At 37.0% G+C, this 16,272-nt stretch overlaps 1 protein-coding gene and 1 long non-coding RNA gene across 2 annotated transcripts; both read right to left on the bottom strand.

Moving 5' to 3' along the window:
• Window positions 1–2,609: 2,609 nt before the first annotated feature.
• On the bottom strand, window positions 2,610–11,197 carry LOC107599854 (glutamate-rich protein 6). Its single transcript, XM_016291560.1, has 8 exons — window positions 11,143–11,197; window positions 10,611–10,724; window positions 9,719–9,811; window positions 9,454–9,623; window positions 9,011–9,084; window positions 5,267–5,433; window positions 5,106–5,188; window positions 2,610–2,851 (listed from the first exon to the last, which is right to left on the bottom strand). The coding sequence occupies exons 1-8, from the start codon at window positions 11,182–11,184 to the stop codon at window positions 2,692–2,694; spliced, it is 903 nt and encodes a 300-aa protein (XP_016147046.1). The 5' UTR covers window positions 11,185–11,197; the 3' UTR covers window positions 2,610–2,691.
• Window positions 11,198–11,553: 356 nt separating this feature from the next.
• On the bottom strand, window positions 11,554–12,232 carry LOC107599871 (uncharacterized). Its single transcript, XR_001610710.1, has 3 exons — window positions 12,082–12,232; window positions 11,870–11,995; window positions 11,554–11,612 (listed from the first exon to the last, which is right to left on the bottom strand). It is a non-coding gene; the product is annotated as an uncharacterized lncRNA (long non-coding RNA).
• Window positions 12,233–16,272: the final 4,040 nt, after the last annotated feature.

Genomic DNA, 16,272 nt, shown 5'->3' with positions numbered 1-16,272 from the left:
CTCGTCGGAAATGTAACGCCCCTTACCATAATCGCGAGCTTTATCTTTCAAAATAAATGTAAAGACAGAGCCCGAAAGGGGAACAGAGTCGCGTGACAGACACAGTGATGAAGCTGGTATGTGTTTGTGATGTCTCTCTCTCTCTCTCTTGCGCGCGCGCACACACGATGCGCAAAACTCTGCATTTGAACAGTCAATAGCAAATACTTGAACTAATAACAAAACAGTAGCTGATTCAGAAGCGCCAGATTGTCATAGCAAAGTCAGAATGACCTCCTCTCCTAGGTTCACGAAACGGTCGTCCATAAAATGCATTGCTGTTCTGTTGTAAGTAATCTTAAAGATTCCTAAATGCATCTACTTTAGGAAGGCCAAATAAAGTGCTTTTGCTTTCGCCTAGAAACACACAGTGTCTCCCTGACATGCTGCTTCAACACTAACTGCGGTTACTGAAACCACACCTTCTTTCTTTGCGTGCACATTTGGGCGGCATTATGCTAATATTTCCACATAGTGAGGTAGATATGTGGGGGCGTGTTAGAACGAGCCATTTTAGGGGGGCATGACAGAGTCTTAACTTTAATAAAGAATATCTCTTTGGTTTTGAGACTTTAGTCTTTGCAGCTTCAGGGATCTTATCTATGCACAATCAGCTTGTAACACTCCAAAGAGAAAGGAAAACTTGAAATCGCATCATATGACCCCTTTTTAAGGCCTGTCCACACCAAGGATAATAACTATAAAGTTAAATGTCTTTTTAATTCTATGAGAATAGCAAAGTCCACACCACAGCTATAACAATAGTGCCACAGAGGAACAATATAGTTAAATTCATTTTCGGAACTCTTTTTTTCCAGCTAATGATTGGTAAAAACAGACAGGCAAACCGGCAGGCTACAAAACTACAGCGTACGGATAGTTCCGGTCCTTGATTCTGATTGGTTGAGCCACGTTCAAAGCTGTTGTAAATTACTCTACAAACATTCACCTTTGTTTACTTTGTGTGTTGCTTGGCAACCACTTTGTTGCAACCACAACTGTGTCTGAGGAACTGTTTGGTGGAAGAATACGATTTCTGAATCGTATTCCGAAACTCATTCTGATTCTGATTTGCTCTGTTTTATTTTGTGAAACTAACTACGTATATGGAATAAACGGTTTATAAAACCATTGGGGAAGTCATGGCCTAATGTTTAGAGAGTCGGATTCGTAACCCAAAGGTTGCGGGTTCGAGTCTCGTACCGGCAGGGATTGTAGGTGGGGGGGGTGAATGTACAGCACTCTCTTCCACCTTCAATACCACGAGCAAGGCACTGAACCCCCAACTGCTCCCCGGGCACTGCAGCATAAATGGCTGCCCACTGCTCCGGGTGTGTGTTCACTGATGTGTGTGTGTGCACTTTGGATGAGATAAATGCAGAGCACTAATTCCGAGTATGGGTCACCATACTTGGCCACATGTCACTTCACTTTTCACTAAAAGCAATAAGCCCCGTGAATAAATTCACTGTAAACCACGGCTTCTTGGGTCTTCTGAAGCGAAATCATAGGTGTGTGTATGAAAGACTTTAACTATAAATAATTGCTTATGGCCAGCTTTTGTATGCATATCCACCCTTAATTACTGTTGCATCATGTCTTTATGCAGTAAAGAAATACATCGCGGAGCAAAGAGTACACTGACAACACGACCACAGACAAGAAAGAGCAGGTTACTTTTGGAATAAAACAAAGTTGTTACTTTTTTTATTTTTTTTTTAATTCAAACAATAAATACCATTTTGTTGCTTTTTACGTGAACCGATCGTGAACCGATCATCTCTTCTTTACTAGTTATAGCACAAAATAAACATGAATGAACATCAAAGGTAACTTGTTTCAACCACGGAAAGACGTCAATTCACAACATTTTTCAAGTTCAAGTCCACTGATGTTAACCACTGTCCTGTCTGGTTTGTTTGTCAGACAAACTGGCAGATTCAGCGTTATGATTAGCCAGATCACCTGTCAATCAACCTCTCTGCAAAGTGTGAATTCCTTGGGAGGTGACAATTTTGTATGAATTTGTACATTGTGAATGTTTTACAACATAACTCTCACTGGGGCAGACCATACGAAAACGTATGAATGAGCCACAACATAAAATAGTTATGATTCGCCATGAGATTGTTTTGGAAGTTAGCATGAGGGCAAAATAATTCCCTATGCAGATAGGGAATGTAGTTGGTTGCGTGATTTTGCCACACTGACCGCAACAGAAAGCTGCTGTGTTTGAAAGTCACTTCTGTCTGAGCAGTATTTCATACACTGCTAAAATATTGACAAGGGACATCTGAACTTTTTTCCACAAAAATTTGCACCTTTAGTCAAGTGAAATTCCCCCAGTATGTTTTGTATACTTTATCATCAATTACTCACCCATGTGTGACTTTAAACCTGTATGACTTGCTTTCTCAGAAGAATGTTGGTAACCAAACAATAAGCGGAATATTTCTCAAAATATGTTCTTTTATATTCCACAGACGAAAGAAAAACCTACAGGTTTGGAATGACATGAGGGTGAGTAAATCTTGACAAAATGTCCATATTGAACTACCACTTTAAGCGCTTCAGACTGTCCCCTCCTCAGTTAGATCAATAATCAGTCCGGTTGAGACATTGAGATCTGTGTTAGTGTAATAGCAATCGACCCTACCAAATGCTGCCGTTGCTATGGTAACAAGTGGCTCTGCCATTAGACTGAAAGAGGGCTCGGACTGGACAGAGAGGAGTCGGCATGTCATCATGTATGATACAGATCCTTTCCTTCTTGCTGCTGAGAATGACGAGAGCCAGGTTTCCTGAGGGATAGCTGTAGCCATGATAATAAGGACAAACAACAGCAATACGTAATAGACTAAATCCATTTTCAAATTACTTCAAAATCATCTATAGTTTTTTAATGATTCATTGCATCACTCTCTTGCCCTTATACTTGTACACTTTAAAAATACTTTGTGTTTTCTGTCTCTTAATGAAATTTAAAGTCACAGACAATCCTAGAAATTAATAATTACTTTATTTATTTAAAGTTTACATATGGTTTTTGTTGCATATCATATTTGATACATCAGGTTTTCATGTCTCATATAGTATTATAATACTATATATATATATATTATTCAGAGGCCCAAATTGGAAAAAAAAAACTAAAAAGAAAGAGAAAAAAAATGTGCAGTTGCTAATATTTACCAGATCAAAATTAAGGTGCAAATCTGAGCTGATCTTGTCTATAAGAGTATAGCAGATTACTTACATAAAATGAAAATAAATATCAGATCAGGTATTTGCCCCCTTCCCGTTTTTTATTTTTATGCATATTTGCCACACTTAAAAGATACAGATCATCAAACAAATTTGAATATTACACAAAGATAACCCAAGGAAATACAAAATGCCGTTTTGAAATAATGATTTCATTTATTAAGTGAAAAAAGCTGTCCAAACCTACCTGGCCCTACGTGAAAAAGTAATTGTCCCAGTAATTGCACAATAGCTTTAAGTTGTCTAATTTGGCACGGTCTCTCTGCTGCACTTATAGTAGTGAGCCATTCGTTTGTGTGTACATATACTTACAAGTACAATGTTAGCTGCATTATTTGTGTCCCCTTCAACAATTGCTCTTGAGAAATTTTATGTTTATTGTCCCCCCCCCCTACTTTTAAATTAAATTTACACCCCTGGTCATGCCACAGCGTCTCAATCGGATTTAAGTCCGAACTTTGACTTGGCCACTCCAAAACCTTAATTTTGTTTTGACACACACCTTCCAAAAAGTTCAACTTTTGTCTCTGTCCACAGAATATTTGGTCTTGGGGATAATCAAGATATTTTTTGGTAAATGTGAGACGAGACTTTGTGTTCTTTTTGGTCAGCAGTGGCTTTTGTCTTGGAACTCCCATGGATGCCGTTTTTGCCCAGTCTCTTTCTTATTGTTGAATCATGAACACTGACCTTAATTGAGGCAAGTGAGGCCTGCAGTTCTTTAGATGTTGTTCTGGGTTCTTTAATGACCTCTTGGATGAGTCGTCGTTGTGCTCTTGGAGTAATTTTGGTAGGCCGGCCACTCCTGGGAAGGTTCAACACTGTTCCAAGTTTTCTCCATTTGTGGATAATGGCTCTGACCGTGGTTCGCTGGAGTCCCAAAGCCTTAGAAATGGCTTCATAACCCTTTCCAGACTGATACATATCAACTATTTAGATCGTGGCATGATGTGTTGCTCTTTAAACATGCTTCACTTGAAATTCAACTCGGCTTTCTAAAATAATGTGGTTAATCACAGTTCTTTCATAATTTAACAGGAGGGGGCAATCATTTTTTCACGTAGGGCCAGGTAGGTTTGGACAGCTTTTTTCCCTTAATAAATGAAATCATCGTTTAAAAACTGCATTTTGTATTTACTTGCATTATCGTTGTGTAATATTAAAAATTGTTTGGTGATCTGAATCTTTTGTGTGACAAATATGCAAAATTAAAAAATAAACAGGAAGGGGGCAAAATCTTTTTTACGGCACTGTATATGATTAAAGCTCTGTTTTTATGGCGGGGGGCAAACATATAATGCAATCGCAATGAAATGATAACAAATAAATCAACGAATAAACGCTCCACAAAAACCTGATGTACTTGACGTGCATGATTTTTCTAAAACTCGCGCATAGATAATCAAGTAAACCTAAATGGCTTCAGTCCAGTAAGTGTTCATCTCTAAATATTACTAACAATATAAAAGTTATTCTTACATATACAAGATCATAAATGAGACATATAACACAACCTGAAGTGGGAAAATTTAAATGATACTTAAAGGCCTTTTACTTACTAAAAAATATGAACTATCAATCAGATGACAGAAGGCATGTAGTAGATTGTGTACAACAGGTTTTTCAACAAAGTTTTGATCATGTTGATAATTTAGAGGCCTTGGAAATTTGCGCATCAAATATGGTACAGTAAGATTTATACGGTTAAATAATAATGGATGAGTGGGCATATATAGCCGCTTTCACACAGCTATTGCTGCTTAAAAGAATCCATTTAGTATTTCACGTTATCAAAAGGATACAAAACTTGTGCAGAAGCATCTGGAAACACAGTGAGAAATTTATCTCCATTAGAGTAGTACTTCTCCAAGAAACTTGAATTGTACTGAAAAAAGAGACCAGAGCGTTTAGTTCAAGCACATGATGATACAACTTTCTAACACGGTAAATTATGGTTAGTTACCTGGTGATGAGTTAAACCAAACTGAATTGACCCCGGGTCTGAAGACTCATGTGTCCATTGTCCAGAGGTCTCGTCCACATGCATGTACTCTTTAACTTTACAAACATCCTCATTGGGTGGACAGTTAGAGAGCCGGAAACTGATGACTGTTTTATCATGAGGCACATCTGGGGAAAGAAACCATTAATTTACCTCATCAACATCTCTGTAATATCACATCACACACAAACTAATAATTTCACACTATGAGAAACAGGTGTTTGAAGTCATTCAAATATTTAGTGGGTGTTATACAGTACATCTGATACATTCAATTTTATCCTACATATTAAATAAATAAACAAATCAAAATGTCTAAACAGTGGAAATGGTTTGATTTTAAATGCCGGCTTGTGAAATATGAAAGCACTTTTATTTTCCCTTTACTACAGTGACTGGCAGGCATACACTCTGGCAAAAGACTTTCCAGGTATGTCACGGAATAATGATTTTTATCATTATTTTGACATTTTCTGTAATATCATTTACACATGATTTGATGTAATGGAATATAGGGTCAGTGCATATAATATTGTCCATGATAAAGAAAATATTTTTAAAGTTTAAAATGGCTGTGCCAAATTCTTAGAAATGTAGTCTTTGCATTGTTGGCGTCAACGTTTATACCATTTTCAAAAAACGTTAAAACTTAACGACACAAAAATGTTATGTAATCTTGGTGTAACCATCAAGTTAAAAAAAAAATTATTTTCCTTACACATTGAATACATGTACACTAGGGTGGCCCTTATTTTTGGACTTGCGAAAATCCTCCGTTCTCACCCACCCAGTCAACTCTCCAAATGGAAACAAACCAAATTTCGTTCAACAAAGTTGAAATTCTGTCTTAATGACCATAATAGCATGCAATTATACAAAGCCATTAGTAAACTGTGAATTAGGTTAAAAATGAGAACACGGAACAGTGTTGCTAGTCTTAAAATGTTAAATTATGTTTAATTGTGCCGATAGTCTTGTGGGTGCCATTGGGCTTCAGATGTCCCGAGTTCGAGTCCCGGCTCACAGACCTTTCCCGATCCCATCCCCTTCGTTTCTGTCCACTGTCAGCCATGCAAGTGCACACATACAGCAGTAAGTAGTGAACACTGTTCACACACACCCCGAATAGTGAGCAGCCATTTACACCAGCGCCAGCTGAAGCTGTTGTGGGTTCCTCTGTGCCTTGCTCAAGGGCACCTCAGTTGTGCTTACTAAAGTTACCGAAACTCGAACCCACGACCTTCAGGTTACAAGTCCGACTTTCTAACCATTAGGCCACGAACGCCCCTCATCTCTGATATCAGAAACGGTCAACATTTTATCAGTGAACAAAAACTTTGCTAATATCACCAATTAGCTCTTGAAGTACCTGTTGATAAAAATATACATTCATTGTATGTAATATACATTGTGACACCCTAAATGACAAATTATCTGGATGGTATTTTGCATACTTCTAGATGAGAAACAAACGAGGGGGTGAGAGGTTAACATTTCCACACACAAAAAATGACTCACCAAATAGGCTCACCCTAACGTTCACATCAATATTTAAAGTGCCCTTATTATGGGTAATGAAAGGTTCATATTTTGGTTTTGGGAGTCCCCAACAACAGGTTGACATGCATGCAAGGTCAAAAAACACTGTCTTATAATATGCTTTTATTTTTACCTTATTTGCTCAACGACTCCCAAACCATGCGCTCAACGATTCATTTTTCCAAACCCCTCCTTTGCGTGACGCAAATATGCGGTGATTGGTCCGATTGGTCTCATTTTCATTTCATCATGCCTGTAATGCCTGATAAAGCATGTTTGTGAGCGCAGTGCTGCTTTGTGTACAGCGTTACCGGGGAAACAGCTATTTTTACCACTCCTAAAGAGGCACCTAGTGGCAAAGAATGAATTTGGGCGGGCAATATGCTAATGTTTCATGTTGACGTCAACATGAAACGGCTTGGGATTAGTTTTAAAAACGACTCGTTTCAATGATTCAGAGTCAACTCTTTCTTTTGAAAGACAATAACTTTATACATGGAGCACTTTCAGATTTAAAACTTTGCAGGATGTTTTCATTCACTTAGAGCTGTGTTACACACTGCATGAAAGGTAATTTTCAAAAATCCATAATAGGGGCACTTTAAAAAAAATGTAAATATATTTCATATTATCATCTTGTTCACTGAAGAAGTCCTGAATCAGACATCACTAAAACTAATCCAAATGTGTGTCTGTTTACCACACAAACTTACTGTACGACTTCAGATTTATAGAATATAGTCATATGGACCACTTTTGTTATGCTTTTATTGTGATGTTTTATTGTATAACAGGTAGTAAATAATGACAAAATGTAGCATTTTTTGTTAATGGTCCATCCATGGGCATCCTGTCCAACACATGTGGATACTCACTGTTGTTTGATGCCAATAAACTGGAGTGAGCATCTCTGTCATATCTCTGCATCTCTCTCTGCTGCTGTCTGAAACTAAGCCAAAGGTGGGAATAAACAAGTAAACAAAATCATTTAATTCTGTGGAAGCATATTTTACATTTTCATAATATGATTAAGTTACAACAAAGTAGCCTATGTGCCATGTCAGTACATAAGATTTAAAAAAAAATGTTTTTGAAAGAGGTCTATTATGTTATTTGCAGTGGCCTTGAGAAGTTTAAGGAAACGAAGAACAATTTATTTAAATTATAAATCTTTTGTAAGTTTATAAATGTATTTCCTGTCAGTTTACCATCTTTACTGTGTCACTATCAATTCACTGCATCCTTGTTAAATAAAGTTAGAAGTTTTTGTTTTTTTTTAAACTGATGCCAGAACATAAGTGTATTGTACAACACAAACCTGCGTTTTCCTCTTTCTTGTGCTTTATCTTGTAGTTCTTCGTCCTCAGTGATGAAGGGGTCATCTAGTCGAGCAGGTCCACTAGGCCTTGCATCAGAACGTTCCATAGCTAGATGCTTTTCATGGACCACAATCTCAAACAACTCTCTGTATTTCTCACAGCAGAAGTCCTGAAGTCCAATTAGACGATCATAAACTCAAGGGGAAAAAAAGTGCTGAAGCAGTAAGTGTTAGTGTCAGCTACATTCTTTCTCAAGAGACGAACCTCTCGTGTCTCTGCATAAACCGGATCCAGAGGCGGCCAAGCTCTCGAACCACAGAACTGACAGCATATTGGAGAGTCCAGTTGCTGTTGGGGCTGGGTAAAAACAACAGTGTTGGGGGTAACGCATTACAAGTAACGCGAGTTACATAATCAGATTACTTTTATGTTTAAGTAACTAGTAATGTAACGCATTACTTTTTAATTTACAAGAGAATATCTGAGTTACTTTTTCAAACAAGTAACGCAAGTTACGAGCTGTGTTACACACTGCATGAAAGGTAATTTTCAAAAATCCATAATAGGGGCACTTTAAAAAAAATGTAAATATATTTCATATTATCATCTTGTTCACTGAAGAAGTCCTGAATCAGACATCACTAAAACTAATCCAAATGTGTGTCTGTTTACCACACAAACTTACTGTACGACTTCAGATTTATAGAATATAGTCATATGGACCACTTTTGTTATGCTTTTATTGTGATGTTTTATTGTATAACAGGTAGTAAATAATGACAAAATGTAGCATTTTTTGTTAATGGTCCATCCATGGGCATCCTGTCCAACACATGTGGATACTCACTGTTGTTTGATGCCAATAAACTGGAGTGAGCATCTCTGTCATATCTCTGCATCTCTCTCTGCTGCTGTCTGAAACTAAGCCAAAGGTGGGAATAAACAAGTAAACAAAATCATTTAATTCTGTGGAAGCATATTTTACATTTTCATAATATGATTAAGTTACAACAAAGTAGCCTATGTGCCATGTCAGTACATAAGATTTAAAAAAAAATGTTTTTGAAAGAGGTCTATTATGTTATTTGCAGTGGCCTTGAGAAGTTTAAGGAAACGAAGAACAATTTATTTAAATTATAAATCTTTTGTAAGTTTATAAATGTATTTCCTGTCAGTTTACCATCTTTACTGTGTCACTATCAATTCACTGCATCCTTGTTAAATAAAGTTAGAAGTTTTTGTTTTTTTTTAAACTGATGCCAGAACATAAGTGTATTGTACAACACAAACCTGCGTTTTCCTCTTTCTTGTGCTTTATCTTGTAGTTCTTCGTCCTCAGTGATGAAGGGGTCATCTAGTCGAGCAGGTCCACTAGGCCTTGCATCAGAACGTTCCATAGCTAGATGCTTTTCATGGACCACAATCTCAAACAACTCTCTGTATTTCTCACAGCAGAAGTCCTGAAGTCCAATTAGACGATCATAAACTCAAGGGGAAAAAAAGTGCTGAAGCAGTAAGTGTTAGTGTCAGCTACATTCTTTCTCAAGAGACGAACCTCTCGTGTCTCTGCATAAACCGGATCCAGAGGCGGCCAAGCTCTCGAACCACAGAACTGACAGCATATTGGAGAGTCCAGTTGCTGTTGGGGCTGGGTAAAAACAACAGTGTTGGGGGTAACGCATTACAAGTAACGCGAGTTACATAATCAGATTACTTTTATGTTTAAGTAACTAGTAATGTAACGCATTACTTTTTAATTTACAAGAGAATATCTGAGTTACTTTTTCAAACAAGTAACGCAAGTTACTTTTTTTCCAATTTATTGATTGACAGCTCTCCTGTCCCCATGTTGAGAGAAATCAGAAGATGTTACTGTAGTTCTAAAGTAAATATGAATATGCATTAATTCATCTCACTCACACAAAAAACCACACAGATTCAGTATTCCTCAAAATGAATAAAAATAATGCAACTCCGAATATGACGCAAACCTGTAATAATTAAATGTTAAACAACACAAATATCCTTTATGTATTTAATCCCATTCTATTAACCAATGTCTTTGCTTCTGACCTTCGATGATCCAGTTCAACCGTACTAATAAGCACAAATGACTCTAGACAAACATTTGTGTCTTTTTTTATTGCTGAAGTGTGTTGAAATTTCTTCTTCTGCATTCTACTGTACGGACGTAAAATTTACATTCCCTTCAGCCTGAGGCTTATTCATTTCACTTTTGGTGTGAAAAGGCTTTACGCAAAAGTAGCATAATGCTTTACTGTCCATAAAAAGTAACTAAGTAACGTAATTAGTTACTTTTTTATGGAGTAACGCAATATTGTAATGCAGTACTTTTAAAAGTAACTTTTTTTTTTTTTTTTTTTTTAAATCAACAATTTTTTAAAATGTTACACTTTTACCATGGCAGTGATCAAATGAATGGCTACCTGAGGACTGTACGTTCTTTCCTGGGACTCTCTTTTGTATCTTAGAAGTCCTGGAAGCCCACGACGGAGATCTGGTGAGGATTCCAATGTCTGAAAATACTCCTGCTCTATCTGCTGGACAGTACAGAAAACAGTGTGGCCAGACCATAAGAGTGAACAGGTTAAGAGAAAAAGCATTCATTTTTTTAAACACTAAAAGCAGAACCTGTATTCTTGTTGTACTTAAGTTTGGTACACTGTAAAAGTAAACAAATAAAAAAAAAAAGTTGTAAAAACCGATTATTGGAGAATGTTTTAGAAAATAAGTACTATTTCAGTCTTTATACTTCAAAATGTCATGTTTAATTCAATGCTATATGCAGGTTTTTTTATCATTATAAAATTATGAAAACTGTTTCAAACTCTGCACCATTATTTATTTATTTATTTAATTTTTTCAGTTTAAGTGATATCCGTGTAAAACGATTAAAAGATTAAAAAGTACAAGTTTCCACAATGTAAAATGTCTGGAAATATCATAAATGGTTCTTACAAAATCAATATAATTTAGGAGTGTTCCAATCTCTGAATCCATCACTGCCAAATCAGCATCTGACAAAAACACTAAAAGCAGAACCTGTATTCTTGTTGTACTTAAGTTTGGTACACTGTAAAAGTAAAAAAATAAAAATAAAAAGTTGTAAAAACCGATTATTGGAGAATGTTTTAGAAAATAAGTACTATTTCAGTCTTTATACTTCAAAATGTCATGTTTAATTCAATGCTATATGCAGGTTTTTTTATCATTATAAAATTATGAAAACTGTTTCAAACTCTGCACCATTATTTATTTATTTATTTAATTTTTTCAGTTTAAGTGATATCCGTGTAAAACGATTAAAAGATTAAAAAGTACAAGTTTCCACAATGTAAAATGTCTGGAAATATCATAAATGGTTCTTACAAAATCAATATAATTTAGGAGTGTTCCAATCTCTGAATCCATCACTGCCAAATCAGCATCTGACAAAGTGAAAAACAACATTAATATAGATGTAATTCTTAGAACTGCTGTAGTATTTTCTGGGATACACATCAGGTAGTATTATTTTCATTTTAGTTAGGTACCCTAAAATCAGAATATCATTAAATCTCTCAAATCACACTGATGAGTTATAAAAAAAAAATGTTTACGAACTTAAACACAAAATCTTAATGTTTCTGCCAAACAACTTAATTCAAAACAAATTCTGCAAAAGATGACGAATTGATATGCTCACCTTGCTGAAAATTTCTCTTTTGATTTTCCATATCACACAGGTATTCCTGGGAGCATATGTTCACTGTTCCAATGGTCCAGATTATATTTTACCTGCAGTTTCTTAGATATCATACTTTTTTTTCTCCTTGAGTAGAGAAAATATATGAGTATATGAAATATGAGATATTTGTATTCCTCTGTCACACTTTATCTTCTGAACAATGGTCAGACCTATGAGGTGAAGAATGTTTAGACTCAGCTGGATTGTTCCACAGCAGTGCATTGAAGGTATGTGTGTGTTGATGGTATCCATGGAAATTTGAGAGCTCTTAGGGGAGTTGTCCAGCCTGTATCAAACGCTGTGGGAGACCGTATAGCGTTCAGGCAGACCTGAGTGTCAAAACAGAAGCACACTGTTGCAATTGTGTCTTGGTATAAATCTTTACACAGCTAGTATGTTTGTAAATAATTCAATGTTTTCTCTCACTATATGTTTGTACGGTATTTGATTGGGTTGTATGTACCTAAATTAAATGCCCATCACAGAATTTTAACAAGTTCAGCACATAATTGGAGATGCTGTGAAAATTGTGTGCGTGAGTGTTTGTGTATACACACACACACACACAGTGCTGGGTAGTAACTGATTACATGTAATCAGATAATCAGATTCCAAAAATTAAGTACTTGTAGATTACATTACATTTTAAAATGCTCATAAACAGATTACTCTTTTATAGATTACATATTTTTCACACAATGGCAGTAAATTATTCATATTTCTCTCTTAAATTGTACTGCTTTTATACAAGCCTTCGTAAAAAGAATGGTTAGCACTTTTATTTGTAAGGTAACAACCTCGACAGCTGTGCTGAATTAATGTTCAGTGTTTGTCGTGTGACAACACTTTAAAGGGGTCATATGATGCTGCTAAAAAGAACATTATTTTGTGTATTTGGTATAATGAAATGTGTTTATGCGGTTTATTAAGTAAAAAAAAAACATTATTTTCCACATACTGTACATTATTGTTTCTCCTCTATGCCCCGCCTTTCTGAAACGCATAGATTTTTACAAAGCTCATTGGTCTGAAAAGCGAGGTGTGCTGTGATTGGCCAGCTATCCAGTGCGTTGTGATTGGCCGAATACCTCAAGCGTGAGATGGAAATGTTACGTCCCTCATCACCATACCATACTGTTGATGCCGTGTCCGGCCGGAGTGACAAGACAAAAACATTCAAATCCATTACAAACGAGGCATTTGTTGCATCCAGTGGGGACATAATTACTGATTATAATGACTTATACTGTCTTTTTACGCTTTGCATTGCGTCGCGCCACGTAAACATAAAACCCTGTCTGCATTTGTGATCTGAAATGACAAACAACAAGTGCTAACGTTACTCCACACCCAAAACTCGCGTTTGAATCATCAGTGGCAAATGATAAAAGAAAACGTACTTACGTGAGTCAGAACTGCCGACATTTTAGTCTAACGTTACTCTCCCAGGATCAGTAAACAGTCCTCCATAAAATGTGCCGGCGTACTCTGAAACACTTGTTGCTTATTGTATAGACCGGGGTGGCGAACGTCGGTCCTGGAGAGCCACAGCCCTGCAGAGTTTTGCTTCAACCCTAATCAAACACACCTGAACAAGTTAATCAAGGCCTGAAGGGTTACTAGGAAGCTACAGGCAAGTCTAATTAAAACTCAGCTGCCTGTAGCTTCCTAGTAACTGTTCAGACCTTGATTAGCTTGTTCAGGTGTGTTTGATTAGGGTTGAAGCAAAACTCTGCAGGGCTGCGGCTCGCCAGGACCGACGTTCGCCCCCCCTGTTATAGGCATACTAGAAACTTACCAGCAGGTGTGTTGAGGCAAGTTGGAGCTAAACTCTGCAGGACACCGGCCCTCCAGGACCGAGTTTGGGCACCCCTATCTTGGAGTCTCTACTAATGAGCTGATGATCTGAATCAGGTGTGCTTGATTAAGGAGACATGCAAAACAAGCAGTGTTGGGATGCTTCCAGGACCAGGGTTGGGAACCACTGGTATAGACCAGTTGGGAACCACTGGTATAGACCAGTGGTTCCCAACCCTGGTCCTGGAGGCACACCAACACTGCACATTTTGCATGTCTCCTTTCTCTGACACACCAGTTTCAGGTCTTGGTGTCTCTACTAATGAGCTGATTACCTGAATCAGGTGTGGTTGATTAAGGAGACATGCAAAATTTGTAGTGTGGGGGTGCCTCCAGGACCAGGGTTGGGAACCACTGGTATAGACTACTGCAGGGTTCCTCAAATCTTGCCCTGGAGGTCCAATGCGCTGCAGAGTTTAGCTCCAACCCTGATCAAACTCAGCTACCTGTGATTTTCTAATGATCCTGAAGACACTGATTAGCATGCTCAGGTGTGTTTGATTAGGGTTAGAGCGAAACTCTGCAGGAAAGTGGATCTCGTGGGTCAGATTTGAGGAACCCTGCACCATTCTTTAAAAACCAGTAGGCAGTATGCACTGTTTACTGGGCAGTAAGCCGTAAGAAAGCATGCCATTTCAAACACAGCCTAGGAAACCGCAGACCAGACAATAGCTATGTCCCAATGTGAAGTGTGTGGACTCCGAAGTGCGATTGCAGGATGCACCCTCCGAAGACCGCATTCCAAGGCCGATTGTGTCACGTGACGAAGGCTGACATAATTCGAAAGCGACTCCAAAATGAAGTGTACATCTGATGGACACTTTGCACCCTACCATATCCCAGAATCACTTGCGCACAGATGACGATGGAATTTATATTCAAAGAACATGAGGATGAGAGTTCTGTGAGGGAATTCACATTGAAATGTAAGTATTGTGTAAATTGAACATTGAACATTCACATTGAAATGTAAGTATTTTCATTTACTCAAATACCTATCGAAACAAGTGTTAAAAGCCAGGAGGTGCATCCCAAATTTGTGCACTATTCCATGACGTTTTGTAGTATAAATAGTGCGAGTAGTGCATTCACACTGAAAATTGCAAAAAGAAAAAGTGCACTTTAAATATCCGGATGATGCACTTAAATAACCGAAAAAAAATGAAGTGTGGAATGTTGGACACTTCATGAACTCAATTGTCACAGCTTTAATTGCGTACCGAAGGGGGGAGGGGCTACGAGGCTCCGATTATGAATGACAAAATAACCTTATATAATTCATACTATACATGGTTAAGTACATAGTGCATAAGTATATAGTGTATAAGTGCATATAGTGTGTCATTTGGGACGCAGCTAGGATTTTTTTTTTTTTTACACAAAGTCCACAAACAATAAGACAAGCACTATATAAGGCAATCGTCGTTCCCTTGTGTTTTTGTAGTGCTGTCATTCAAGAGATGTCTACAAATGTTTTAACCAAACTTTAGCACTTCAGTATTTTGTATGGATGTGCTGCGGTGTCATATTTTCTAATGTTTAGATTGCAAACCTGTCTTTATATTTTTCTTAAGTGTTTCCATTTTCTCTTGTTTTAGGACTTTTCTGGAGAAAATGAGCCTGCTGGGGAAGGACTTAAAAAATACAAAGTAAGCAAGTTAATAGAGGCATGGTTTATTTGCTCTGCCTTAGGATTGCAAGTGTCCTTGGACTGGTGAGGGAGTGAGTGGAAGCTCGTGGAGCTACTCGGGGAGGACATCAAATTCCTGAGAGAGCCAGAGGAGAGAATGGAGAGACTGTTTTCTCTTCTTGAAAGAATGGTTAACAAAAATGTATTAGCCAAGAGAAAAGAGTGGAAAAATGGGTACAGTACAATTTTAATACTTAAAAAAAAAAAGTCACATTGGCAATGAAACAACCCAATTTCTGTAGTTTATTTTTGTGAGATGTATGTTGCATTGTACTTCTGAATGTGTTTAAGGTGGTTAAATTTAAAATGGCCTAATTCATATACTGTTGGGCAGTGTAATCTATTTTTATAGTGCTTTTATAGTATTTTATAGTTTTATAGTGCTGCTGTGCTCCAGCGAAATAAACTTGTATTTGTGGATCCTTTTTCATCTATCATGGTGTTCTTAAACTGGTAGGCTTAGGCTGTATTTACAAAATGAATAGGAATCTAAGACCACACACACAAGCATGAAAGTGTTCCTTTAATAAGTAAAATTTTGGATTAAACAAAATTGTATGGACAAAAGTTTAAAAAGTAACCTATATTTGGTACACTGTAGAGGAGAAAACAAATACTTCACAGCATTTTATGGAATGGAATAAGAAACTAATTTCATGTTAAATTATTTCATTAACAAATGTTCATAAGTGTGAGTGTGCTTGTGCTTGTTTTGATATATATAAAATACTGTTCTAAGGATTTGTATTATAAGGTTCTTCATGTCACCAACTGCATCAGATTAAAAATATAAAAAACATTATTGTAGAATAAT

Source organism: Sinocyclocheilus grahami, unplaced genomic scaffold (genome assembly GCF_001515645.1).
Source record: "Sinocyclocheilus grahami isolate Dianchi unplaced genomic scaffold, SAMN03320097.WGS_v1.1 scaffold273.1, whole genome shotgun sequence".
NCBI lineage: Eukaryota > Metazoa > Chordata > Actinopteri > Cypriniformes > Cyprinidae > Sinocyclocheilus > Sinocyclocheilus grahami.
The sequence above is the reverse complement of the archived record's forward strand: the minus strand, read 5'-3'. Positions and strand labels throughout refer to the sequence as shown.

What these genes read in the sequence shown, in the direction of transcription:
- LOC107599854 (XM_016291560.1), bottom strand. Translation starts at nt 11,184, where the DNA reads ATGGATTCAGAGATTGGAACACTCCTAAATTATATTGATTTT. An exon ending in AAAGAACGTACAGTCCTCAG is followed by an intron (nt 9,812 to 10,610) that starts GTAGCCATTCAT and finishes GTTTTTACCCAG; the next exon opens with CCCCAACAGCAACTGGACTC. An exon ending in TTTATGCAGAGACACGAGAG is followed by an intron (nt 9,624 to 9,718) that starts GTTCGTCTCTTG and finishes ATTGGACTTCAG; the next exon opens with GACTTCTGCTGTGAGAAATA.